The 27,772-nt window shown below is 48.7% G+C and overlaps 2 protein-coding genes and 1 pseudogene across 2 annotated transcripts; 2 read left to right on the forward strand and 1 right to left on the reverse strand.

Annotated features, from left to right (window-relative positions):
* The first annotated feature begins 1,348 nt into the window (after positions 1–1,348).
* On the forward strand, positions 1,349–3,728 carry LOC123187832 (uncharacterized). The gene is made up of 8 exons (XM_044599792.1): positions 1,349–1,558; positions 1,904–1,969; positions 2,081–2,146; positions 2,241–2,338; positions 2,461–2,586; positions 2,732–2,950; positions 3,081–3,146; positions 3,237–3,728. Exons 1-8 carry the CDS (start codon positions 1,486–1,488, stop codon positions 3,387–3,389), a joined length of 867 nt encoding a protein of 288 aa, XP_044455727.1. The 5' UTR covers positions 1,349–1,485; the 3' UTR covers positions 3,390–3,728.
* A 911-nt stretch (positions 3,729–4,639) lies between these two features.
* LOC123187833 (uncharacterized) lies at positions 4,640–6,991 on the forward strand. The gene is made up of 3 exons (XM_044599793.1): positions 4,640–5,167; positions 5,258–5,675; positions 6,663–6,991. The coding sequence occupies exons 1-2, from the start codon at positions 4,763–4,765 to the stop codon at positions 5,669–5,671; spliced, it is 819 nt and encodes a 272-aa protein (XP_044455728.1). The 5' UTR covers positions 4,640–4,762; the 3' UTR covers positions 5,672–5,675; positions 6,663–6,991.
* Positions 6,992–23,838: 16,847 nt separating this feature from the next.
* LOC123187835 (ras-related protein RABA5a-like) lies at positions 23,839–27,451 on the reverse strand (annotated as a pseudogene).
* Positions 27,452–27,772: the final 321 nt, after the last annotated feature.

Consider the following 27,772-nt stretch of genomic DNA (forward strand, 5'->3'; position numbering starts at 1 on the left):
GCGGGTGTCCAAATGTGTAAGGTTTTATGCCGGTTTGCGGGTAAAACCACTTGATCCAAGGGTGAATATATAAGGTTTTTATGGGTTAGGAGACTTAGTTATAGAGCTGAAGGACGGAACAAGATCGCCGCAATGTGGACTATATAGGAGACCAAACAAAACTTGACATGTTATAATTTTGCTGAAGGGACCAAATGTATATGGTTTTAGGTACTCTTTGATTCAAAGGAATCTTAAAGGATTCCGGTCGTTGGGATTTTTTTTTCCTATTCGGGTTGTTTGATTCATACTATTCATTTCTACTAGTTTTCATAGGAAAAGTTCCATCCACTTCAGCCTAATGTGAAAAATCCTCTGCTTTTCTATTAATGTGCTTTATTTACAAATCGTGTGAATCAAAGAGGCGTCCTTACAAGCGTGGAGACCAAGTTCCAACAGCGAGGGGCCAACATCATTGTTATTATCATTATTATTCCTGGTAAACATATGTGGCTACAAGTATTTCACACCCGTTTCCAACGAAAAGACAGGTTCTCCCTCAGAAAAAATTATAGTGAAAAGCATCTGCGGCTGCGGTTCTTCTATGGCCCGAGGACCATATAGAACTCCATCGTCCATCGTCACACTCACTCGGTGGCCACGTCCACCAGCACCACCACGCACGCACTGGCCATGGCACTGAAAATGAAGGCCGACGCGGCACCCAACAGGAGATGATCCTCTACTCATGTCTCCATTCAGAAGAAGCTTTATGCATGCGAACTACTCATTCTGTCACTCTCACATGAACTCTGCGGCTCATGCTCTCTCCATCTCCATCTCCATCCCCATCACACGCAAATGGATATAACCAGATCAAAGCACATCGACGCGTAAACAAATGCCGGGACGAAAGCGAGTCTGATCATCACTAGTAAGAAATGGTACACACGTGACGCTCGCGATTCCACGGCCGAGAGCCTCCGGCAAATCACCATACCCATGAGTCATATACTCCTCATAATATAGTCTGTGACGCACGCCGGTCACGAGTGGATTCCTACACTACATAGTTTAAACGGCAGTGCCACATCGCTGATGCATGATGGCTACCCAATCGTCCGCTGGCTTGGTCGGCGGCGCCCAAGCTGAACCAAACCAAAGTATATGTGCTTTTAAAGGAAAAGTTGGCTGGGGTAAGCTGGCCGGTCCGATCCTATCCGACGCCAACTCCGCCAGTATGATTATGAACGATCAATAATCGGAGCGGTCGCCGTCCCCTCGCGTAGGAGGGCACTTTGACGAGCAAAGAAAGAGAGAAGCTAGCTGGAGAAGGCAGGAACTGGCCGGTGGTGCCCAATAATTTGGGGCTTCCATCATCGGATGGCACCCAACCACCTTCCAGAGACCGGATAAAGCCCATCCTCGTCATGTGTTGTGTTGCGGCCCTTGTGGCTGGGTGGTGATGATCCTTGTTGTATAAATAGAGGGGCCTAGCTAGGCGAAATGGCATCCACTGCTGATCTGCGTAGCGTGTGCAGCTCCTGCTCTGTCTTCCACTCTTCCGTTCATCGTCTAGGTACATGTGCATGCCATTGCCAGGTTGCTTACTGGCCGTCTGGCCGGGTTCTTGTTTCTGCAATTCTGCTCTGTCTTTCTTGCTAGCTTGTTTGGCCACCGGCATGCTGATGCTAGCTCGATAATCTGGTTCGCTCCCGTTGTTTTATCTGCATCATTTCGCGAGTTCATAACCTCTGTCGGGGCAAGCTCTGTTCTTCGTTATGGTCATGCCTGTCTGGGCCTGATTCAACTGATACAAAGAAAAATACACCGACGGTTGCTACAACAGTTGTGAAGAAACTGGCATGCTCAAAAGAAAACACCATTTCCCTTTGCTAACGATTTTCTTTCGCCGCGGTTGCAGGCACTGTCCAGCCTGAGAAGATGGAGTCCTACGCCAACGGGGCCAAATTTGATTGCCTGCTGTTTGGTACGTCTACCTATAACTGACGGCTCTTCATTGCACTATATTTGGATCATGGAGTTCTCTGCCAGCACTTTGTTTCTGAGCTCTTCTTTGATTGTTTCTCGACGTGTTCAGACATGGATGACACCCTCTACCCACTGAGCTTAGGAATCAACTTAGCCTGCCGCAAGAACATCCAAGGTAGGTCGTACTACTAATAAACTTGCACCAATCCTCTGTTTTCATGCTACAGAATTCGTGTGCTCATATACTTGTAGTATCTACCAAATCGCAGACTACATGCTGAACAAGCTTCAGATCGAGGAGAGCCAGGTCCCCAAGATGTGCCTGGATCTGTACAGAGAATACGGAACCACAATGGCCGGTCTGAAAGTATGCCCCAATACACTTTGATTGCCATCTTTCTCCTTCCAGTTTCTATTAGCTTCGTATACACAGTCTTCAAACTAGAGATTATGCTTCTAAATTGTTTCATAATCCTATTACTGTGCCAGCTTATGGGCTACGATTTCGACTATGATGAGTTCCACGCCAGCGTGCACGGTAAGTTGCCATACGAGAAGCTGAAGCCGGACCCTGTCCTGAGGAGCCTGCTGCTTTCGATGCCACAGAGGAAAATCGTAAGCTCATCATTCCCTGCATCAAAATCCTTCTGATATTTCTTGCTGCATCAGAAAGGGGTCGGCGACAGTTAATTGCTGCATCTGTTTTCCAGCACCGAAAAATTGCTGCGGCAGTGACAGTTTCTTGTCCCACCCACTGCAGATATTCACCAACTCTGACGAGGCTCACGCGGCGACCGTCCTGGAGAAGATGGGGCTGGAGGGATGCTTCGAGGGGATCATATGCTTCGAGACCCTGAACCAGAAGAACCCAGGCGACACGAGCGCCGGCGATGGCTCCGGCAAGAGGGTCCTGTGCAAGCCGTCCCTGGAGTCCATGGAAGCCGTGGTGGAGATCGCCAAGCTCGACCCCAAGAAGACAGTAAGCAGCACGCAGCTCAACCATGGATTCCCTCGTCGGCTCTCATCACCGCACAACTGCAAAGCTGCGGCTGCAATGGCCGCCGCTCAGTTTACCAGCAGTAGCTGACGAAACTGCCTTTGGTGTGCAGGTGTTCTTCGACGACAGCCCGCGCAACATCGCCTCGGGGAAAGCGGCAGGCTTCCATACCGTCATCGTAAGCTCTCACAGTCGCTGCATTAATCCCCACGCCATTGGAGTATCTGTCAGAAGCTGAGCGAACAAACGGTCTGAAACGATTGTGCAGGTTGGGAGCTCGGCGCTCGTGGCCGGGGCGGACGTGGCGCTGGAGAGCATCCACAACATCAGGGAGGCGCTGCCGGAGCTCTGGGAGGCGGGCGGCGACCACGCCGTCGACATCCGGTCCGCCGCCGTCGCGGAGACCACGGTGCTCGCGTGAGCCGCCGGCGCTGCCTGCCGGATGATTAATATGCTTCGTCCGCCTTGTCTATATTAACAGGGGAAAAGGGGGAAGCGAACGGCTGAATCGAGGGAAAACCCGTATATGATGTGGTGTACTCGACCATGATCCATGGTGATGACTGATGAATGCGTAGGCGTTGCATGTACAGGTGTGCTACTTGTGAACTGATATGATCGGAACACCGTAATAATAAGCACCGTAAATCCGTAAAGATTTGCTCATTCAGATGGAAGCACTGGAAAAATTGCACGTGCCATCTGATATTTCTCTTTTTGTGAAAAAGATTCAGATATATTATACAAGTTCATTTTGTTGTACGAAGTACCTCAAACATAACCCAAGTTATATTGTAGAGGTTCGTTGTTGAGCAGCGGAGGCGCTGCGAGCCGCAGCTTTGTTGTGGCGGCAACGAACAAACTGCAATGACTAATTTCTGGGTCCGAAAGGGTATCAAAGCGAATCAAATGGGCTGCTCATTGACTTTGCGCGTTACTTTTAAAAAAAATGCAAATATGTTTATAATAAAATATATTTCTATTTCTAAACATGAAAATGTTCATGTATCTACGGGAAATGGCATCACCTGCTTTATAGATAAAGTATCAACCAGCACAAAGGAACCATACAAACACACCAATACCACTCGCATACCAACTATACAATAGAAGCTCACACCGGCGAACATGAAACTAAAAACATGAACAAAGCAAAGTTAAATGAAGCACTAAATCAAAGGAGCTCGCTTTATCCTAGCAATGAGCACATGCTTCCCGAAGCCTTCTGTGATCGGGGAAGGTCATTTAAAAACACTAGATCGGCCCATTTTTGTTGAAGAAAAAAAGTGTGCCACGGCATCACTGATCAATCAAGCCACCGCTCGCTTGGCACACTCCAATAGCTGAGCCCCAAAATGTAGGAAGATGCCATTAGCTTGAAGAAGGGGTCCAAATGACGGCACTTGCAAGGAATACGTCGTCGTCATCTCCGCCTCACCATGGTCAAGCACGACATTTACCGGCACCCCACTAGCCAAACCTCGAGCCCCTCGATGGCAACCAACAATCACACCAATTCACCTTGCTGTTGTTGTTGGGCTCGAATGGCCCGTGAAAGCCTAATAGATAGATAGATCTCGGGAGTTTCTCTCTCTCTCAAAAAAAAGATAGATAGATCTCGGGAGGGAATATTCCCTTATCTTGCGCTCTTTGTAGTAGTACCCCTCACGCATCCCTCCTCCAGCCCTGATAAAACGGGATCGCATTTTCTCTCGGAAAAATAAACTCCACACAGATCGGAAACCTCACCGCACGCCACAGCCTTCCCCGCCCGCCCCATCCGCCACCGTCGCCATGGGCAGAGGCCGAGGAGGCCGCAACCGCAAGCCCCGCAACTCCGCCACCTTCCGCCTCTGCCCGCGCCCCGGCGCCGCCGACCCCTCCGACCGCGTCCTCGTCCGCGTCGACGGCAACCAGTACCACGTCCCCGGCCTCGACGACGACGACGACGCCTGCTACTTCGAGGGCGCCTTAGGGGACGACGGCGCCGAGCCCTCGTCCTCCCCATCTGGGGCCGCCCTCCCCGACCACGTCCGCCGCGCGATCCTCGAGCTCGGCCTCCCCGACGACGGCTACAACTACCTCGCCCACATCCGCGAGATCCGCCCCTCATACTCCTCCACCGGGGGCGGGGGCTCGTCCGCCGTGTTCCTCCCCACCCGCCGCGCCGCGCGCTGCGGCCTCCCGCTGAGCGTCAAGGTCCTCCGATCTGTTTTTTTCCACTAGAGCATGCCGCGTAATTTCATCCTTAGCCTTCCAGGTGTCTAATCCTGCTATTGTTCTGTGCAGGCATACGACGCGCGTGGTGTTGATGTTGGTCTGGACAATGTCGCCGCAGCGGGAGCGCTGATTCCAGTGGAGGAGGCTATCGACCCGGATATCACCGACCTGCTTGAGGAGAGCGAGGTGCCACCGGAGACCTCGGAGGATGAGAATGAGGATGAGGAGAGCGAGGTGCCACCGGGGATCGTGGAAGATGACAATGAGGAGAGTGAGGGGCCATCGGAGACCTCGGAGAATGAGGATTCAGAGCTGGAGGACGATTTTGTTATCATTGCAAATCAGCCTGAGCAGGAAGACCAGATGGATCTTGAGGATGATTTTGTTATCCTTGCAAACCAGCCTGACGGCGAAGAGCAGATGGACATGATGGGCGGTAGGTTGGCGCGAGGCAGTTTCGCAGCTGCCTTATGGGCATGTTAAACTGGTGAGCTTGCTGCACCTAGCATTGTGTTTCTGGAAGGTGATCAATAATGTTGTAGTTCCTGCTATTAGCTGCAATTATACTAACTGACATCAGATATTACCATTTGTGCTTCCTGCCCTGAACATCAATATTGATGAACTGGGTGAGGTGAGGAACAGCTGTTAACACTACTAGGAGTTATGTTAGGAGCCTTTCATGAGGAAGTTCACTAAAGAATTTTGGCAAAGACTAATCAGACTATCTCATCAAGTTTATGGCTCAAATGGCCATGGTAAATAAGGGTTGGAGCGTGAAGATGTTCGGATAGAGTAGTCGCTGGTTGATTTGTAGGTTGAGGAGTAAATGGATGAAAGCATGTAGCGAGTGGGCTGATTGTAAGCAACAAATTACGGGCAGCTTATGCCAGACGTTTAACCCAACTAGTAATTGTGTGCGCGAAATGCACGTTAACATGAGGCAAAGATGTTAATTGTATTGCACATTAATATTAGGCAAAATATACTTAAATTGCATGTTAATAGGTGCTAGGCTATAATTACTTTATTAATGCTGATATTTATACTATTAAGCATGATATTAATTAGTTGTGCTAAACACCATAGCGACGTAGACTGTTGGATAATTGCGGTTGAATGGGTGAGATTTTGTTGGATCTCCACAACTAGCTCTTTTTATATTGGTATATAGATATTTGCACATGAGCTTCCTTTTTTTTTATAATGTTCTGCTGCGGCTTAAACAAACATCCTTCCAAGTTTCCAATCAACATCATGAACAATTCATGCACTTCACTATTACCCTTTTGGGCTTCAAAGTCTTAATTTTTGTTTTGTAAACTATTGATGACCTGTCGACACAAATTTCTGCATCTTTGATACTGTTTCCCCACTGCCCTTTCAAGTAGCATACACTGTCTTATTTTCTCCCTGTTTGTTAACCAAAACGTCATGTTTCAAGCTGACTTATTTTCCACTCTCCAAATGACAGCTTGCTTTGGGAAAGAATGATGCGGTGAAGATGGCCGTGATAACCAAGGCTCAGAAAGCTTTTAGGGGTCCGTCCTTGTCGGCGCACCTTGTGTGCTGATTATTTATCTTATATATATTGTGTTGATAGTGAACTGTTTGTCATAGCAATTCGATTGTCAGTAGGAATAATATTGAACATTTGTGCCAAATGTTGCACGCACTAAGTTAGGTTTCCTTAGTAGATAAAAGTTATGGGTGATGTACGATATTCATCTTCTACTGTACCGCTCTCCCAAGATTATGTTTCAAAACTCGTAATTCAGGATGTACAAAGTTATCGTTGTCTCATTGTGCTATGCTTGAAGTTTTTTCAGTTTGTGTTGGTGCATGAATGCTCTTACTGTTGAATATTGAAGATACTTGCCACCTTGAAGAGCGAAAAGAATCCAAGGCCCTGTGACGAGAACAACGGTGTAGTTTTAGATGAGTGGTTCTTTTGAAAATCTCAATTGGCACTTTGGATTGATCAAATACTGACACTGATGTGAACAGCGAATTCTTTGACAACGAACGCCCCCTCCCTCCCTCTTGCTCTCCCTCATTTTGTCGTCGCAAAGTTAAACATTGCCCCTCCCCCGAGCTGGTGACCCAGGAGGAACCCTAGCCGCTAGCACTATCAGCCCTTCCCATCGGCCCTTTGGGGTGGGGCTCAACGCCCTTAGAGCATTACTAATAGAATCCTCAAACCTTCACTAGCGTTTTAAGGGTTCAAAAATAATTTTTTTTGTGCATTTTTACGGGTTGAAAAACAGGGGCAAAGATTAGAACTGTCAGGACCCCGACTCAATGTCACATCGATCTAGCCTGTAACACCTCATATCACTTTGCAGCCTCACGCACGGTATTCCCACGGGTGTCGCCTTACCTTTGCCCGGGACCGTTTGCGCCTTTTGGCTCACGTATATGATGATGTCGCTAGCATCCATATGATAAGGAGCCCGGGCTGACATGACTAGTCGTAAATCCAAAGTGGCACAGACTTACAGGGACAGGCATCCATGACCCAGCATCGAACGTGTCGGTCATCAGCAAGTGGGTCCGGGCTGTAGCACTGGGCTAGCAGGACTCCGGTAAACCGGGCTGTAGCGGGCTAACAGGGCTCCGGTACTCAATGCGTGACATTTCCCCGAAGGGACAGACACAGGAACGAAGAAGGACACATGCCGGCCAGCCTAAGTGTTCCGGAGCAGTAGCAAGCTACCATGGCTCAATGGAAACACTAGGAGACATTTCCCGATAAGAGAGGCTACTAAAGATAAACAACTAGATAGTCAGATCCCACACATACCAAGCATTTCAATCATACACACAATATGCTCGATATGTGCAAATACAACAAGTCATCACAACATGACTCTACGACACAAGTACTTTATTTAAAGGCTCAGAGAGCCATACATAACATACATACAAGTATGGGTCACACGACCCACATTCAAGTCATACAATCATACAAACCAGCAGCGGAAGTAACTTGTCTGAGTACAGACAACTAGTAAAATAAAAGAGGCTTGGAAAGCCTAGCTATACTACGTGGACCTTCACAAGCTCAGGATTACCACCTGGGCCTTAGTCTACTTGTCGATGTCAACGTCTACGAAGAACCCATCAGAAGGGGTTGCAGCGCCTTCTGTAAAATGTAAATTATAGCAACATGAGTACAAAGGTACCCAGCAAGACTTACGTCAGATCCTACATACATGCACATTATCAAGAAGGGTTGGTGGAGTTATTGCAGCAAGCCAGCTTTGACTCTTGGCTAAGCTATCCTACGAGACTCCAACTTGAAATGGTTTTGCGCACACGAGTCCACTACTCACCACTTCAATACACCACCGAGGATTCACCTCCGTCATCCTACGGAAGAGCCATCCTCGGCACTCACGCTTATCTTGAGATTTTTAGTAGTATCCATTCACTTGTCTATGAACTGTATAGGCAACCAAGTAGTCCTTTACCGCGGACGCGGCTATTCGAATAGATCATGTTAACCCTGCAGGGGTGTACTTCTTCATACATGTTTCCACCACTTAGCGTCTGCACACGACATGTGCTCGGCAGACTTCAAGCGAAAGCCGACGTGGGTGTAGACCACGACCTACCTAAACACCTAAGTCTCTAGTCCAGGTTTATCGCCTATCCAGGTTCCATCCGCAAGGAGTCCGGCCAAGGTTTCCCATACGGCCCCGAACGATGTGTACAGGGTTCCCGAGATACCTAACGGGTATTCGGTACACCGTGCCACGTACCTACCGCATCACAGCCCACCCCGCAGTCAGCGCTGTCCACGGCCTCCAGTAAGCTACAAACACCAGAAACTACTTGCAACTCCTGGACAGAGGACTAGGGTGAATAAGAAGTCGAGCGGGGTCATATTTCAGGGCCCAATGCATGGTAGTAGCTGAATCTTAAATCACGCATACAGATCTCAGTTCTTAAGGTCGGCTTCAATGAAACAACCCACCATGTACTCCTACATGGCCTCTCATCGATACCTTTACCAAATCATGTTCACCACATCACTCTCATTACCGACATGATCATTTCACTCTAGCCCATCACCCAGATGAACCAGACCTGACACGACTCTAAGCATAGCAGGCATAGCAAGGTAGGAACAACACATACATATGGCTCAATCAATTCCTACACATGCTAGTGGGTTTCATCTAATTACTGTGGCAATGACAGGTCATGCAGAGGAAATGGGTTCGACTACCGTAGCACACAGCAGTTTGAAACGCGTTGTCTTAATGCAGTAAAAAAAGAGCAAGAGCGAGAACATGGGATTGTATCGATATGATCAAATGGTTGGTTGCTTGCCTGATGGATCGATGCACGGATACGGTTCTTCGCTAGGGTAATCACGGTACTCCTCGGAGGCAGAACCTGCCGCAAAGAACACCGATACACAACCATCACCAAACAATGTGCGACAATATGATGCATGCATGAAACATGTCAATATGAGTGTGTTGGGCTAATGCAACTAAAACCAGATGGGTTTGAACCAATTTGAACCAAAGATTCAAATTTCAAACTCATAAATGGCCCTTTAAAGTGTTTTATCTTGTTCTGTACTAAACCTCAAGTTAGTTTGTTTAAACATGCATGAAACTAGTACAGATGGATAGATTGGAATTTTCTAATCATTTTTCATATATAATTTGTTTGATTTGGAGTTACGGTTGAATTTATATGAATTTTTGAAGTTTGCAACAATTTCTGGAATTTATAAATCATTTTAGATTTATTTTAATTTCAGAAAAGGTTTACTGCGTCAGCATGAGGTCATGCTGACCTCAGCAAGTCAACAGACCCGGTCCAGGTCAAACTGACCAGTGGGTCCAGGGTGTCAGTGGATAATTAACTAATTTAATTTAGTTTAAACTAATCTGGGTAATTAGCAGAAGGGGGCCCCACCTGTCATTGACTCAACAGAGTCAACCAGGGCCCACCCGTGGTCAAAGTCAAAATGGCTGCACCGGCGTTTAGCCGCCGGCGAGCCCGACGCGGCGACGGAAGTGGTTTTGGCCGTTCCGGCCACCAAATGGGGCGCGGAAGGCATCTACGTGGAGCTGGGGACGAGCCGCGGCTCTTGGTGGAGTCAGTTGGGGTCGGGGTGGCCGGAGTTGGCGCCGGCGACGACCTAGGCGGTCACCGGAGTTCGGGTGAAGGCGAACTCGGGGCTAGGGTGCGCGGTGAGGTGCGGGGAGTGCACGGTTGGACTCAACGCAATGTGGTGAGTGCGTTGGACAACACGGCGAACTCGGGCGAGGTCGGTGCGGTGGACTCGGGCCCCACGAGCACGCGGGGCTCGGTTAGCTCGACGAAGTGGACGGCGGCGGAGCTCCTGGACACCACGAGACGAAGCACGGGCGGCGGGGAGCGCGGCTACGGCGTAGGCACGGCGGCGGTGGCGTCGGCCACGGCGTGGGAGAGCGAGGGAGAGGAGCTGGAGAGGAGAGGAGGTGTCTGGGGGGTTCGGGAGAGCGAGGGGGAGCGATCCACGTCGTTAGCCGGGCGAGTGGAGCGGCGAGGCGGCGAGCAGGTGCGTGGCACCCATGCGGTGCTCGCCGTCGAGCACCTGCCTGCCTGCCTGGCCGAGCAAGCAGCTCGCTGGTGCGGCGCTGGGCTGGGCCGGCAGGTGGGCCGGGTTGCAGGCGCCAGGTAAGTCCTTCCTTTCTGTTTTTTTGTTTTTTATTTATTCTGTAAGTTTGTTGAATTATTAAAAATACTTAGGCAACTCCTAAAATCACCAAACTGCTCCTTATCCATAGTTGGATTATTTCCAACATGAAACATTTCAGTTTAGGAATATTTGAGCATTTGAAATATTTTATATAATTTTAAATGCCCAAATTCAAATACTTATCATTTAATTCAAAGATCCTAAGATGACCTAGAAAATTGTGCAACACTTTTGGCAGAGGTTCTGAACCAAGACAAAAATGATGGATATTTTAGAAGGGCATTTCAGGTTCATTAAAAAAGTTTTTAGTAAACCCTAGTTGGTTTCAGAGGGGGCCGGGGGTTCTGACATCCCCATTTCAGGTTTCTGTTGAAAGAATAAACATGATGCAACACTCTAATGCATGAACTAGCTAGGGTGTGACAACTCACCCCCACTCAAAAGAATCTCGTCCCGAGATTTGGGTTCCTCCGGAAAAAAGGCGGGATACTCGAGTCGAAGACGATCCTCCCTTTCCCAAGTTGCTTCATTCTCAGAATGGTGCGACCATTGAACCTTGAGAAACTTGGTATTATGACGTCGAATGGTACGCTCAGCTTGATCGAGGATACGAACGGGGTACTCTCGATACGTGAGATTATCTTGGAGATCAAGCGTTTCGTGGTCTACTCCATGGATAGGATCCGAGAAGCAATGCCTGAGTTGAGAAACGTGGAAGACATCATGGACTCTGGAGAGATGCGGAGGTAGTTCCAATTGGTAGGCAACTTCTCCTCGTTTTGCGAGAATGCGAAAGGGTCCAATGTAACGAGGAGCCAATTTGCCCTTGATACCGAAGCGATGGGTTCCCTTCAGAGGAGTAACCCGAAGGTAAGCCTTCTCGTCAACCTCAAAAGTCACAGCCTTATGTTTTCGGTCGTATTGACTCTTTTGACGAGATTGGGTTGTTTTCAACTTTTCACGAACAATGCGAACTTGCTCTTCCGCTTCCTGGATCATGTCCGGGCCAAAGAATTGTCTTTCCCCGGTCTCTGACCAGTTAAGAGGCGTTCGACACCTTCGTCCATAGAGAACTTCAAAAGGGGCTTTACCCAAGCTAGATTGATAGCTGTTGTTATAAGCGAATTCGGCAAATGGAAGGCACTTCTCCCAATCCATTCCAAATGAGATAACAGAGGCTCGAAGCATGTCTTCTAGAATCTGGTTGACGCGTTCCACTTGACCACTTGATTGAGGGTGGAAAGCGGTACTAAAAGAAAGGCGGGTGCCCATAGCATTTTGGAAACTTTCCCAAAATCGAGAGGTGAAAAGACTTCCTCGATCCGAGTTAATTTCCAAAGGAACACCATGGAGAGACACTATTCGGGAGATGTACAAGTCTGCTAACTGATTAGCAGTTATACTCTCACGAACAGGTAAGAAATGGGCCACTTTGGAAAGACGGTCGATAACGACGAAGATAGCGTTATTCCCTCTCTTGGTCCTGGGAAAACCGGTAATGAAGTCCATACCAATTTTATCCCATTTCCATTCAGGAATAGCTAGGGGTTGAAGGGTGCCAGCAGGCCGTTGATGCTCTGCTTTTACACGACGGCAGACGTCGCAATTAGCGATATACTGAGCAATTTCTCTCTTCATCCTAATCCACCAGAACCTCTGGCGTAGGTCCTGATACATCTTGGTACTACCGGGATGAATGGTGAGAGGAGATTCATGAGCCTCCTTAAGGATCATCTGCCGTAGATGAGGGTTCTTGGGAACCACTAAACGGTTCTCAAAGTACACAACACCATGATCACTTGTGGAGAAACATCTAGCACCTCCGCTAGCAATGTTCTTCTTGATCTTAGATATTCCCTTATCTCGCTTTTGGGCAGCGATGATTTGATCCGTAAGAGTAGGTTTCGCCACCAAGGTGGAAAGAAATCCTTGAGGAACAATGTGAAGGTTAAGCTTCCGAAATTCCTCATGGAGAAGCGGTTGACTTTGTTGTAACATCAGGTTGTTACAATAAGATTTACGACTTAGCGCATCAGCCATGACGTTGGCTTTCCCTGGGGTGTAAGTTATTCCTAAGTCGAAATCTGTGATCAACTCGACCCAACGTCTTTGCCTGAGATTTAAATCCGGTTGGGTGAATATATACTTCAGACTTTGGTGATCAGTGTAGATTTTGCAACGATTACCGAGAAGGTAATGTCGCCATGTTTTGAGTGCATGGACTACAGCTGCAAGCTCTAGATCATGAGTGGGGTAGTTTTCCTCATGTGGGTGTAATTGACGTGAAGCATAAGCAATTACGTGTCGATCTTGCATGAGAATACAGCCTAGTCCTTGTCGCGAGGCGTCGCAGTAGATAACAAAATCCTTGGAAAAATCCGGTGGTACCAGTACGGGAGCAGAGGTTAAACGTCTTTTTAGTTCCTGGAAACTGTGCTCACATTGTGGAGTCCACTCGAACTTTTTATCTTTCTTGAGGAGTTCAGTTAGAGGTTTGGCAACTTTGGAGAAATTCTCGACAAAGCGACGGCAATAGCTCGCTAGGCCAAGGAAACTCCGAACTTGCTTGACCGATTCAGGTGGAGTCCAATTAAGGACGGCTTGAACTCGCTCAGGGTTAACGGCAATGCCTTTACCAGAAATTACATGTCCAAGATAGGTCACTTCTCACAACCAGAATTCACATTTAGAAAATTTGGCATAAAGGCGATGCTCTCGAAGTTTCTTCAACACTAGCCTTAGGTGTTCAGCATGTTCTTCCTCGTTCTTGGAGTAGATGAGTATATCATCGAGGTAAACCACAACGAATTTATCCAAATACTCCATGAAGATTGAGTTCATCAACCGAGAGAAGGTGGCTGGAGCGTTGGTTAAACCGAAGGACATGACGGTGTACTCGTATTGGCCATAACGAGTAACAAAGGCCGTTTTCGGAATGTCCCCGTTTCTGATTTTGATTTGATGGTAGCCCAACCTCAAATCCATTTTAGAGAAGATAGAGGATCCAGCGAGCTGATCATACAGGTCGTTGATCCTGGGGAGCGGATACTTGTTCTTAATTGTGACCAAGTTGACAGGTCGATAATCTACAACCATCCGGTCCGTACCATTCTTCTTCTTGACGAAGAGGACGGGGCAAGCCCAAGGAGATGAACTAGGTCGGATGAAACCCTTTTTCAAGGACTCATCGAGTTGTTTCTTAAGCTCGGCTAGTTCAAAAGGTGCCATCTTGTAGGGTCTTCTGGAAATCGGGACAGTTCCTGGAATGAGATCTATCACGAATTCGACATCTCTGTCAGGTGGAACACCTGGCAATTCCTCTGGGAAGACATCCATAAAGTCACGGACTATCGGAACATCCTCAAGGTCTGGCAAAGGGCTGGCGTTAAGAGAATATAACTGTCGCTTGGCTAATCGGGTCAAGACATTGACTATCTTCCCCGAAGGATGGGTGAGTTGAACAGTCCTAGAGAAGCAATCAATTTTGGCATGATGGGCTGACATCCAGTCCATACCCAAGATGATATTAATATCCGAAGATTTGAGGGCTATCAAAGATGCGAGAAAAACAAGTTTGTCGACTTGAATTTCATTTCCATGGCTTACTCTAGAAGTTTGCCATTTGGATCCCGGAGTTTGAATTACCATAGAGGTGGGCATCTCACAGAATGTAGTGTTATGCAGACGAGCATAGCTCTCGGATATAAATGAATGAGATGCTCCTGTATCGAAAAGAACATATGTCGGGTGGCAATTAACAAGGAGCGTACCGAGAACGACGTTGGGATCTTCTTGAGCCTCTTCCGCAGAAACACAATTAACATGGCCACGAGCAGTGGTGGTCGGCTTGGCGTAGAACACTTTCCCTGTCGGCTTGCCGCGGCCAACAGTTTTTGCTGTCTGGTTGGGGTTGGTTTGGGGACACTCGCGCATATAGTGGCCTGATTCCCCACACTTGAAACAAGTCACGGAACTGGTACGTGGAGGAGCATTGTTGGTTGGACCACCATAGGGCTTGACTGGTGCATATGGCTGAGCTGGGCGAGGCGCCTGGAAGGATGGCCTCGGTGTGAACCTGGGTGGCAGGGCAGTGTTAGGCACCCACACGCGGCGCTTCTGAGGACCAGCACCGGATGAGGAACCCAAGTCACGGCCATGCTTGCGTGTTGCTTCATAATCAGTCTGACCAGTCTCATCACTGATGGCCTTGTTAACAAGCTTCTGAAAAGATGTGCACTCATGCAGACGGAGGTCGCGGCGAAGCTCAGGACTAAGTCCCTTACGGAACCTTGCCTGCTTCTTGGCATCAGTAGAAACTTCCTCCGTTGCATAACGGGCAAGGTTACCAAACTCCCTGCTGTAAGCGTCAATAGAGAGTCGACCTTGAGTGAAACTACAGAACTCCTCACGTTTACGGTCCATGAGACCCTCCGGAATGTGATGTTCACGGAAAGCCTCGCTGAATTCAGCCCAAGTAGTGACATGGTCCGCTGGGCGCATAGCTCCATAATTCTCCCACCATAGACTGGCGGGGCCTTCAAGATGATATGCAGCAAAGGTGACCTTGTCAGCCTCAGCTACTAGCGCAGAACGCAGTTTGTGAGAAATACTGCGAAGCCAGTCATCAGTGTCGAGAGGCTCGACGGAGTGGTGGAACGTGGGTGGATGTAACTTGATGAAATCACTGAGTGACACCAAGTTAGTCCTCTGATGGTGTGATGTGTTCTGTTCAATACGCTCCAACAAACGGTTGGTCTCCCGCTTGTTTCTCTCAGCCTCTAGCATAACTTCTGCCAGAGAGGGAGGGTGAGGCAGATTTGTATCCCCAACTCTGCTGCCTTCGGCCTGCTCTAGGGGAGCAGGGTTGTTGCGGGTGTTGACCATCCTAGGAAAAACAAGACAATGGTTTAGTCCAAAATGACAAGATTCCGACATAGAATGTAGAATGTAATGGACAACTCAGAATGCAAGATGATCATCCGTATGACATGGTAGATACAGAAACTACTTCTTTTATTCCATCGTCATACACACCATACGAGGTTTAGTACAAGACCAACAAGTACTACTACGGTGAAAAGAGGATTACAGCTCATCGGAGGCATCCCAAGCTCCTATACATTATTTTTCCTACACCCCCGGAATTACTACACGCTAAGTCATATTCCACAAGTCACGCAGGACGGTGGAAATACAACTATTACAATACCTAGTGGATCTACTACTATCTCAGTCATCTCCGTAGTAGTTCTCATAGAAGTCTCCTCCATAGCCTGGAAGTTCAACGTGAGCATCCGGAAACAAACGGTCCTGAGGAGCCTGTGGACCAAAAGGGCTAGGGTGAGGTCTTGGACCAACAAATGGTTGCCGGCGAGGACCACGAGGTGGGGTGATGCCTCCCACATCACGCCAATCCATCATGTCCGGCAGAGCAGACCTAACAGGATACAGATCTCTCATATCCATGCATCCAGCTTGCACAGCCGGTGCAAACCGAGTCAAGGTGGCCCAATGATCGGCGCAGGTGTTGAAAAGCTCCATTCTCAAGGCCCGATTCTCTCGGTCCTTGTCTTCGAGCAACTCAGCAGTGGTGCGAGTTAGTGAGTCCTCCTTACTGGGGTCAGCATAGATAGCCCGGAGATAACCGTGCGCTCCAGGAAGTGAAGTTGGCATATACCGAAAGTCGGTGTTGCGAAGCAGGCCAGTCCTGACTCGCATGATGGTCATCATAGAATAAGCCGCATCTTGCACAGCCATCTCAATAGTAACACCGAGCCCATAGGAACAGTGAAGAGCCTCAGTAGAACCAGGATAAGAGGGAAATATCCGGACCGTGCAAAGATATTGGCTTTGGTTAAAATCTCGAAACTGCTCTTCGACCGTGTATTCGGGATACCAACGGTAACCCGTCTCGATCATCACTCGGACTAACATGGCCGTATGACCGGTCACACCAATGCATCGGGTCAGGCGAACCACTTGATTTTGGTCGTGAGTGGCCATCTGAAAGCACAACCATAATGCAAAGGCATTAGAATTTCTAGCAAAATTTCGACAGCATAACGGCTATAAATGCTCAAGAAGGGTTTGAGACATTTATCAAAAAAATTGCATAGACACTCAACAATATCATATCAAGGTTCTGGGTCCAACTTATCAGCATAACAAGGTAGTAGAACTGAACTAGGCTTGTAGTCATCAAACCTATAAGGTACTACTGATTAGTAACACGTGAACCTGATAGAGAGAGAAGATCCTAATCCTTAATCCCCGGTAGAAGAATGGACTGACTCAGATCAGAATGCCATGAGGTAAAGAAGTAAAAAGAGCCTTACGTACCATCCCACAATCAATTCCCCTACATATAACTAAAGCATTTCTAGACTCAACATCGACCAGTTTGGCTTGGAGAACCTACAGGCAGTCCGGCTCTGATGCCAACGCTGTCAGGACCCCGACTCAATGTCACATCGATCTAGCCTGTAACACCTCATATCACTTTGCGGCCTCACGCACGGTATTCCCACGGGTGTCGCCTTACCTTTGCCCGGGGCCATTTGCGCCTTTTGGCTCATGTATATGATGATGTCGCTAGCATCCATATGATAAGGAGCCCGGGCTGACATGACTAGTCGTAAACCCAAAGTGGCACAGACTTACAGGGACAGGCATCCATGACCCAACATCGAACGTGTCGGTCATCAACAAGTGGGTCCGGGCTGTAGCACTGGGCTAGCAGGACTCCGGTAAACCGGGCTGTAGCGGGCTAACAGGGCTCCGGTACTCAATGCGTGACATTTCCCCGAAGGGACAGACACAAGAACGAAGAAGGACACATGCCGGCCAGCCTAAGTGTTTCGGAGCAGTAGCAAGCTACCATGGCTCAATGGAAACACTAGGAGACATTTCCAGGTAAGAGAGGCTACTAAAGATAAACAACTAGATAGTCAGATCCCACACATACCAAGCATTTCAATCATACACACAATATGCTCGATATGTGCAAATACAACAAGGCATCACAACATGACTCTACGACACAAGTACTTTATTTAAAGGCTCAGAGAGCCATACATAACATACATACAAGTACGGGTCACACGACCCACATTCAAGTCATACAATCTTACAAACCAGCAGCGGAAGTAACTTGTCTGAGTACAGACAACTAGTAAAATAAAAGAGGCTTGGAAAGCCTAGCTATACTACGTGGACCTTCACAAGCTCAGGATTACCACCTGGGCCTTAGTCTACTCGTCGATGTCAACGTCTACGAAGAACCCATCAGAAGGGGTTGCAGTGCCTTCTGTAAAATGTAAATTATAGCAACATGAGTACAAAGGTACCCAGCAAGACTTACGTCAGATCCTACATACATGCACATTATCAAGAAGGGTTGGTGGAGTTATTGCAGCAAGCCAGCTTTGACTCTTGGCTAAGCTATCCTACGAGACTCCAACTTGAAATGGTTTTGCGCACACGAGTCCACTACTCACCACTTCAATACACCACCGAGGATTCACCTCCGTCATCCTACGGAAGAGCCATCCTCGGCACTCACGCTTATCTTGAGATTTTTAGTAGTATCCATTCACTTGTCTATGAACTGTATAGGCAACCAAGTAGTCCTTTACCGCGGACGCGGCTATTAAAATAGATCATGTTAACCCTGCAGGGGTGTACTTCTTCATACATGTTTCCACCACTTAGCGTCTGCACACGACATGTGCTCGGCAGACTTCAAGCGAAAGCCGACGTGGGTGTAGACCACGACCTACCTAAACACCTAAGTCTCTAGTCCAGGTTTATCGCCTATCCAGGTTCCATCCGCAAGGAGTCCGGCCAAGGTTTCCCATACGGCCCCGAACGATGTGTACAGGGTTCCCGAGATACCTAACGGGTATTCGGTACACCGTGCCACGTACCTACCGCATCACAGCCCACCCCGCAGTCAGCGCTGTCCACGGCCTCCAGTAAGCTACAAACACCAGAAACTACTTGCAACTCCTGGACAGAGGACTAGGGTGAATAAGAAGTCGAGCGGGGTCATATTTCAGGGCCCAATGCATGGTAGTAGCTGAATCTTAAATCACGCATACAGATCTCAGTTCTTAAGGTCGGCTTCAATGAAACAACCCACCATGTACTCCTACATGGCCTCTCATCGATACCTTTACCAAATCGTGTTCACCACATCACTCTCATTACCGACATGATCATTTCACTCTAGCCCATCACCCAGATGAACCAGACCTGACACGACTCTAAGCATAGCAGGCATAGCAAGGTAGGAACAACACATACATATGGCTCAATCAATTCCTACACATGCTAGTGGGTTTCATCTAATTACTGTGGCAATGACAGGTCATGCAGAGGAAATGGGTTCGACTACCGTAGCACACAGCAGTTTGAAACGCGTTGTCTTAATGCAGTAAAAAAAGAGCAAGAGCGAGAACATGGGATTGTATCGATATGATCAAATGGTTGGTTGCTTGCCTGATGGATCGATGCACGGATACGGTTCTTCGCTAGGGTAATCACGGTACTCCTCGGAGGCAGAACCTGCCGCAAAGAACACCGATACACAACCATCACCAAACAATGTGCGACAAATATGATGCATGCATGAAACATGGCAATATGAGTGTGTTGGGCTAATGCAACTAAAACCAGATGGGTTTGAACCAATTTGAACCAAAGATTCAAATTTCAAACTCATAAATGGCCCTTTAAAGTGTTTTATCTTGTTCTGTACTAAACCTCAAGTTAGTTTGTTTAAACATGCATGAAACTAGTACAGATGGATAGATTGGATTTTTCTAATCATTTTTCATATATAATTTGTTTGATTTGGAGTTACGATTGAATTTATATGAATTTTTGAAGTTTGCAACAATTTCTGGAATTTATAGATCATTTTAGATTTATTTTAATTTCAGAAAAGGTTTACTGCGTCAGCATGAGGTCATGCTGACCTCAGCAAGTCAACAGACCCGGTCCAGGTCAAACTGACCAGTGGGTCCAGGGTGTCAGTGGATAATTAACTAATTTAATTTAGTTTAAACTAATCTGGGTAATTAGCAGAAGAGGGCCCCACCTGTCATTGACTCAACAGAGTCAACCAGGGCCCACCCGTGGTCAAAGTCAAAATGGCTGCACCGGCGTTTAGCCGCCGGCGAGCCCGACGCGGCGGCGGAAGTGGTTTTGGCCGTTCCGGCCACCAAATGGGGCGTGGAAGGCATCTACGTGGAGCTGGGGATGAGTCGCGGCTCTTGGTGGAGTCAGTTGGGGTCGGGGTGGCCGGAGTTGGCGCCGGCGACGACCTAGGCGGTCATCAGAGTTCGGGTGAAGGCGAACTCGGGGCTAGGGTGCGCGGTGAGGTGCGGGGAGTGCACGGTTGGACTCAACGCAATGTGGTGAGTGCGTTGGACACCGTGAGTTGGCCGGAGGATGGCCGGGAGCACGTCGGCGACGAGATCCACGGCGGTGCGTGCGGGTGATCTTAGTGCGGTGGCTACACGGCTCGGGGCGAGAGAGGAAGGGTAGGAGGGGTGGCTAGGCTCACAGAGCACCCGTAGAGGCCACCGGCGGGGTCGGGAATGAGCTGATGCGGCGACGGCGTTAAAGGGGATTTCCGACGACGGCGAACTCGGGCCCCACGAGCACGCGGGGCTCGGTTAGCTCGACGAAGTGGACGGCGGCGGAGCTCTTGGACACCACGAGACGAAGCACGGGCGGCGGGGAGCGCGGCTACGACGTAGGCACGGCGGCGGTGGCGTCGGCCACGGCGTGGGAGAGCGAGGGAGAGGAGCTGGAGAGGAGAGGAGCTGTCTGGGGGGTTCGGGAGAGCGAGGGGGAGCGATCCACGTCGTTAGCCGGGCGAGTGGAGCGGCAAGGCGGCGAGCAGGTGCGTGGCACCCATGCGGTGCTCGCCGTCGAGCACCTGCCTGCCTGCCTGGCCGAGCAAGCAGCTCGCTGGCACGGCGCTGGGCTGGGCCGGCAGGTGGGCCGGGTTGCAGGCGCCAGGTAAGTCCTTCCTTTCTGTTTTTTTGTTTTTTATTTATTCTGTAAGTTTGTTGAATTATTAAAAATACTTAGGCAACTCCTAAAATCACCAAACTGCTCCTGGTCCATAGTTGGATTATTTCCAACATGAAACATTTCAGTTTAGGAATATTTGAGCATTTGAAATATTTTATATAATTTTAAATGCCCAAATTCAAATACTTATCATTTAATTCAAAGATCCTAAGATGACCTAGAAAATTGTGCAACACTTTTGGCAGAGGTTCTAAACCAAGACAAAAATGATGGACATTTTAGAAGGGCATTTTAGGTTCATTGAAAAAGTTTTTAGTAAACCCTAGTTGGTTTCAGAGGGGGCTGGGGGTTCTGACATCCCCATTTCAGGTTTCTGTTGAAAGAATAAACATGATGCAACACTCTAATGCATGAACTAGCTAGGGTGTGACAAGAACCCTCAAACCCAACCCTTATAACGGAATATTTCCCATGAACGACGTTGCTGTTGCGCGCGGGAGGTCGACGGGGCAGCCGCCAGCGACGGGGGTGACTAGCAGCGGCGGTCGTTGGCGTGGGCGTGAGCGCGGGAGTTGGAAGGATTTTTCCCTCCCGCGCGAGGATAACCGCCAAATGAGGGTTGGGATAGGTTTTGCTCCCCAACCCTTACTTTTGAGAATTGGGAGAGGGTTTGAGGGTTGGACCTTTAAAAAAATTTGAGGGTTTGAGAGTTAAGGGGTTCTAGTCTACGGCTTTTTTTTGATGAAAACTATAAAAAAGCAGTTATTTTTAGGGGTTTGAGGGGTTGAGGGCTTTACTAGACTTGCTCTTAGTTTGCACGGCAGGGTGACTTCCTGCTCCCCGCGGGTGGACTCTTTGTCGTGTAGGGGCAGGGTGGCAGCCCCACTTCCTGCTCTCATGGTGCTCGGTGATTTACTTGGTGGTGTGCCAGTGGTGAGTTGCCAGCTGGCTCACTGGTTCTTCCGGCCGACGATGAGGATGGTGGTGGCTTCTGTTTGTTCATGGCCGATGTCTTCGTGGGAGGTGTAGTGTTGGGCAGTGCTCCGAGTAAAAGCTTATCAGGCTCCCGTCGCACGACGGCGTCGGCGTCTGTGGACGTCGTTTCATGGTTGGGGGAGGCTACACGATAGGGCAACTTTTGGCGACTCCATGTCAGCGCTCCTAGTGGGTAGATGCTCCGGCGTCAGCCCGTCCCGGGTTGCGGCGGACTTCATGGGCTTCGGCAGAATGTCCTCTCGGCGTGCAGGGGCGAAGTGGCACCCCCCCTTGCTCTTATGGTGTTCGGTGATTTACTTGATTGTGTGGCAGTGGTGGATTGCCAGATCTGATCTGGCACGCTGGTTCTTTCGGGCGGCGACGAGGATGGTGTTGGCTTCTGCTTGGTCATGGCACAATGGCTTCATGGGATGTGTGCGGGGCAAGCGGAGGTGCGGTGAGTGGGGATGTGGTGCTGGACGTTGCTCCGAGCGAAAGCTTGTCGGGCTCCTGCAGGCTGACCGCGTTGGTGTCAATGGACGTCAGTTCGCCTCCTTAGAGGCGCCGCCGTGGAGTCCACCCATGCACACCCTCAGATTCATCTCTTCGGGTGAAAGCCTAAGGTCTGGTTCGGTCGAGCTACGGCGACGGCATCGTCGTTTCGCTCTTTGGGGTGTCGCTTTGAAGAGCATTGTATCCCATATGCACACTCCATGTGTTGGACCCTCATGGCATTGTGGGCGACCGGTGTCCGTCCGGTGATGTGATGTTTTGCGTGGCTTCTTGTGTGGCGACGATGGCGGAGTTGGGTTCCACGTGCATTTTGGTAGTCGGTCTCATCCGGCGTGTCCGAGGGGTCGACGTGCCTCACTTTGTGTTCATGGAGTCCGAGCTGCTAAGGCGGGGCCATTGCGGCAACAAGGACGCGAAACAGGTGGGCGGTTCCAGCGTTGGCCTAGCGCTTTTCCCCTGCAATGCTCGTCGACAAAGTCAGAGTTGCCTAGTTACGGGCGCGTGGGGTTGGCATCAACAGACGCAGGCCTCAGCGCCCATTTGCGGTGAGGGCTACATCGGTGGTCGTTGATGGCAGAGTCGGAGTTGCCCTCACGGAGGTGTGATGACGATGACACCGGATTGCTACCTTGAAGACACTTTTCTCCTCGATGGCGTGTGTGTCCTTTTGTGGGTTGTCAGGTCGCCCTGAATGCTTTTTTTGTGGGCGTGATATGACGGTTTTGGCAGGTTCTTCGTTAATTAAGTTGACGACTCTTTTCTTCTTAAGAAATCCTGCCATTTCGGAAAAAAGAACATCGTCGGTATCTCGTTCCAACCACGAACTCTATTGGGCCTGTTTGGATCCATGGTTTAGAGTTAGTTTGGACTCAACTAACCCAAAAAAAATCCAAATTGGAGGGTTAGTTTAGGTTAGATGTATCTAACCCATCCAAAAATAACTAACTCACCCAAAAGGTGCTTATTTGGATTAGTTCTTCTCGGGACCACTAAAAAAAATACATTTTATCTCACTCTCCCCGCAGATCCCTCCCCACTTGCTTGAAGCTTCTCGTCCTCTCCCTCTCCCCCTCTCGCACCGCCCGTGAAGGCGCCTTACCGTATTCGCGCTCCATCTAACCCTGCCATCCAAATGCCTTTTTGATTAGAGTTAATTCAGGGTTAGAATCTAACTTTAATCTCTAACTGAGTTAAAGTATCCAAACAGAGCCATTGTTCCTATGTTCTGAGTGCATGAGATGGATGCAATGGCACATGTACTTGCTGATGATTAGTACTTAGTGGTAGTACTTTTCTACAGTGTTGAGGTAAAGGTGCTGTCACTTTTTACCTAGCGGCAATCATTCGGTTAAGGTTCATGTTCTGCATTTGGATGACATCCAATAATGTCCTCATCATCTGGTGAAGATGACTAGATGAGATGGCACTGTTCCGGGGACACATCTATTGCCATGATTTTCTCCGCTTTATAATGTGTCGGTACTGCTGCTTTGTCATCCATCGCATGAGCTTTGGATGGTACAAAATCACACAAGTCACCGGCTCCATCTTCAGAAATTGTGGGGCTCTGGCTTTCAGATCTAGTTAGGCTACACTTGGTTAGAGAGCCCTCGTACCCACACTTGGTAATGGCAAAGTACTGAATGTACAAAAAACAAAAGAAGATTATTTTCTGCCATTTCAGTGCTACGTGCATGTCCGATCGGTAAAACCGGCGTGGATCTAACGAGCTCGAGTTCGCGGAGAGTTTTTACAACCATGGACCGAAGTTTACCATATGAGGGCAAGCAGACGTGAGCTGAGAACAGTAAAAGCGTGGTGTTCTAGGGGGGGCAGAAGGATGTGGAATGAATTGACACAGCAGCCAGTGGGTGACATAGTTTTCCTCTTTACACAATCACGTATATCATCATTACCCCAGAAGGACCAATGGAACTATACACTGAGATTTCCTCCAATGGAAAAGCACACCTTTCATACAACCAACCAACCCTCGGCCTACTTTTACCTTTTGATGAAGAAGGCGAGCACAACTTTTCACTAACCGGATCCGCATCATTACATCCTACGGCACGCAACAGGGACCCTCTCGTGGTCATCAAGTCCAGGAACCCTAAATATTCATCAACAAGTTTAGCAATGTCAGGCATAACGACGACCAATGGCAGACACAACGATGCATTTCTTCATACCCCAGGAGAAAAATGGAGGAAGAGGATGGGAGGGGGGTCTTACATGCTCTACGACGAACAGCACCACCTCCCGCTGCTGTTCGTGTCGCTGGGGGCGTCGCTCTGCAGCACCACGGCTTTCCCGTTGCTTAGCGACTGCAGCTCGCTTTTCTTCTGCTCTTGAGATTGGAACACCTTCCTGCTTAGTATGCTGTAGATCTCCTTGACCACGGTTTGGAAAGCTGCTGTGACGTTCGACGAGTCCATCGCTGAGGTTTCCATGAAGAAGAGGCCCTGCGCCTCAGCCAGGGCTTTGCCTTCCGCGGTGCTCACCTCCCGCGCATGCTTGAGGTCGGTCTTGTTGCCAATCAGAATTGTGACGACATTCATGTCCGAATGAGCTGTTTGGAGGTTAAAAGGAATCAAACAAAGATGATAAAGCTAACAACAAATCAAACCAGACTGTAACCAATCTATGTTGCTAGGGGCATGCAATAGCAAGACAACCAACTAGCTCAAGACATGAGCTACCTATGTCTACGTTTTGACCTGCTCTAACTGTGTTTAGTTTTGCTTTGGTTCTCTTCTCTTTTGTTTTGGTTTTGGTTTGGCACTTGGCCATTTGTGCTTTGCACCTTGTTGGTGCCTGCTTCTTAATGCATAGCAGTTACTACGTACATAGGGCTTTGCACCTTGTAACATACATTATGATACTAGTTCGAGAAAGGAAAACAAGCTAAGTGTTGGCTCTCACCGTGCAGTTCATTAAGCCATCGGCCGACACTGTCAAATGTCTGGCGCCTGGTAATATCATAAACCAGAAGAGCTCCAACGGCTCCTCTGTAGTAGGCAGATGTGACTGCTCTGAAACGTTCTTGTCCTGCTGTGTCCCATATCTGAGCTTTAATTTCCTTTCCATCTATCACCAATTTCTGGGTCTGGAATTCCACTCCTATTGTGGATTTCGAATTTGGAAAGAACTCATTCCTAGCAAATCTGGCTAGCAAATTTGATTTGCCAACAGAAGAGTCACCAAGCAGAACAATTTTGAATAGATAATCCTGGCTTTGCTGCTCATCTCCACCATAAGCCATTCTGCGATAACTCTATAGAAGCAGCGACCTTTCTAGTGCTTCCCAAGATCACAGTAACCCTGTCAAGTTTACACAATTATATACTGAATTAATATCATAATAAGATGGGTACATAATCAACACAAACGAGTTAAGTCACAGTAAAGGATGGAAAAATATCAATAGTGTTATGTAAGGACTAAAATTCATTGATAAAGCAAATAGTGCTGCAGCTGAGTATACATGATAAGAAACTGGTTTGCTTAAGTCACAATAAAGGACGAAAAAATACTACTCCCGATCCATATTACTTGTCGCTCACTTAGTACAACTTTAAGTCATTGATACAAGAAATAGTTCTACACCTGATTATACATGATAAGAAACTGCTGTCCTGTTCTGCTTTCCCTATGCAGAATGACTTGAATCAGTTAAAAACTAAATGATCAGTCGATCACTGTGCAAACCTAAGCTTCATTGCTAAGTCACTGCTTCTATAGAGTTCATATCTTGCACATTATTTCCCTATGCAGAATGACCCTTTTCTTCCTTTCTCCCTAGTTCACATTCCCTCCCCCCTTCACACGCAAAGCCACACATACTGACCATTATCTCTCTTATTTCCAAGATATGAACACAAAGGATGCCATAGGCATATTCCTCCACTGTTTCATTAGTTAAATGACCACCACATCCTTCACTAACATATGCTTTACGGAACATACGGAGTACATGCTAAGATGAAACTTAGATTAGCTACAAACAAAACTGGTCCTGGAGAGACAAAACTTGTACCCAACGCAACAGCCAATGAGTTAGTACAGAGTTCCCAAGGCGTGACTTGGTTTGCTTTGAGAAAAAACCTCCCATTAACAAAGGCATTTTAGTTCTACTGTGCCAGGATTTCATTTCTATTTCATCTATAGTCTGTTGATGCCATCGTACTTTGGAACATTTTTTCCTGCCAATAGTTGCCTTGATAATACCAGGTGTAACAGAAAGCGTTGTGATAAGTCAATTTCCGGTACTGGTAGCGTCAAAGCTGGGCATTGCACTGTTTCTGTTTTTTGAAGGGTCCGAGGACCAGAAAGCACGCTACTATTATTAGGCAAAACCAACGGGCCTGAGGCTTGACAAAACAAACAAACAGGGGCGCTGTGAGATCAGCTCATCAGGCATCAGCCGAAATGGCGAGCAGCTGGAAGGTCTGGCAAACAAATTTCCACAGAGACGATCCGTGACGACGTCGTGCTACAACCACCAGGGCTTCCGCCATATGACAAATTACGCGCATGAGACGGAACGGATCAGCAATGGTGTCCTGCCCCCGCCGTGCTCTCCAATTTGTGGGCAGAGAGAGGTCGCCTCGGAGCAGGGGCGGGCGGGCGGGCGGATCTAGACGGCGTGGCGGGCGCGCACCGGCGCACCCGGCCTAGCGGGAGGGGCCGGCTGATTTCGCGACGAAGAGAAGGGATGCTGCTGTACGGATGCAACCTAGCTGCTCGTACCTCGAGGGGAGGGCGGGGACCCAATGGCGGGCGACGGGGCGGAGCAGGACGTCCCGGCGGGGCGGGGAAGGGACGGCGACGGCGGCGGCGTCCCCGGGGCGGCGGCGGCGACGCCGAGGCACGGCACGGCGGCAGGTGTGGGCAGTAGATCCGCGGGAGTTTGGAAGGGGGGAAGGTGAGGAGGACTCGGGAGCGAGGGGGAGGTGGATGGGGAGGGGAGAGGGAGGAAAAAGAAGCGCCCCCGGGCTGATTTGCAGCTGGCCGTAAATTAATTCGCCGACAGTGCGGTTTCGTGGCCGTCTGATTCGGCGCGTCACGGGGCGCGCGCGTGGACGGCGGTGGACTCACCGGAGAGGGAGAAAAAAAAATATCGATACTCGCAATATGCAATTTATATCATTTTATCCATCATGAAAAGTAGTTTCATATTTTATCTACTATTAGGTATTGCAGATGTTTTTATTTTATTCTATAATCTTGATCAAACTTTCAGATGGTTGACTTGCACGAAAATCAATACACCTTGTATTCTGAAACGGATTGATATTTTATTAACGGTGGGAGATTTTATTAACTTGGCCTCTACACCCAAG

Source organism: Triticum aestivum, chromosome 2A, assembly GCF_018294505.1.
Source record: "Triticum aestivum cultivar Chinese Spring chromosome 2A, IWGSC CS RefSeq v2.1, whole genome shotgun sequence".
Lineage (NCBI taxonomy): Eukaryota > Viridiplantae > Streptophyta > Magnoliopsida > Poales > Poaceae > Triticum > Triticum aestivum.

What these genes read in the sequence shown, in the direction of transcription:
- LOC123187833 (XM_044599793.1), top strand. Translation starts at nt 4,763, where the DNA reads ATGGGCAGAGGCCGAGGAGGCCGCAACCGCAAGCCCCGCAACTCCGCC. An exon ending in GCCTCCCGCTGAGCGTCAAG is followed by an intron (nt 5,168 to 5,257) that starts GTCCTCCGATCT and finishes TGTTCTGTGCAG; the next exon opens with GCATACGACGCGCGTGGTGT.
- LOC123187832 (XM_044599792.1), top strand. Translation starts at nt 1,486, where the DNA reads ATGGCATCCACTGCTGATCTGCGTAGCGTGTGCAGCTCCTGCTCTGTC. An exon ending in ATTTGATTGCCTGCTGTTTG is followed by an intron (nt 1,970 to 2,080) that starts GTACGTCTACCT and finishes CGACGTGTTCAG; the next exon opens with ACATGGATGACACCCTCTAC. An exon ending in CAGGCTTCCATACCGTCATC is followed by an intron (nt 3,147 to 3,236) that starts GTAAGCTCTCAC and finishes ACGATTGTGCAG; the next exon opens with GTTGGGAGCTCGGCGCTCGT.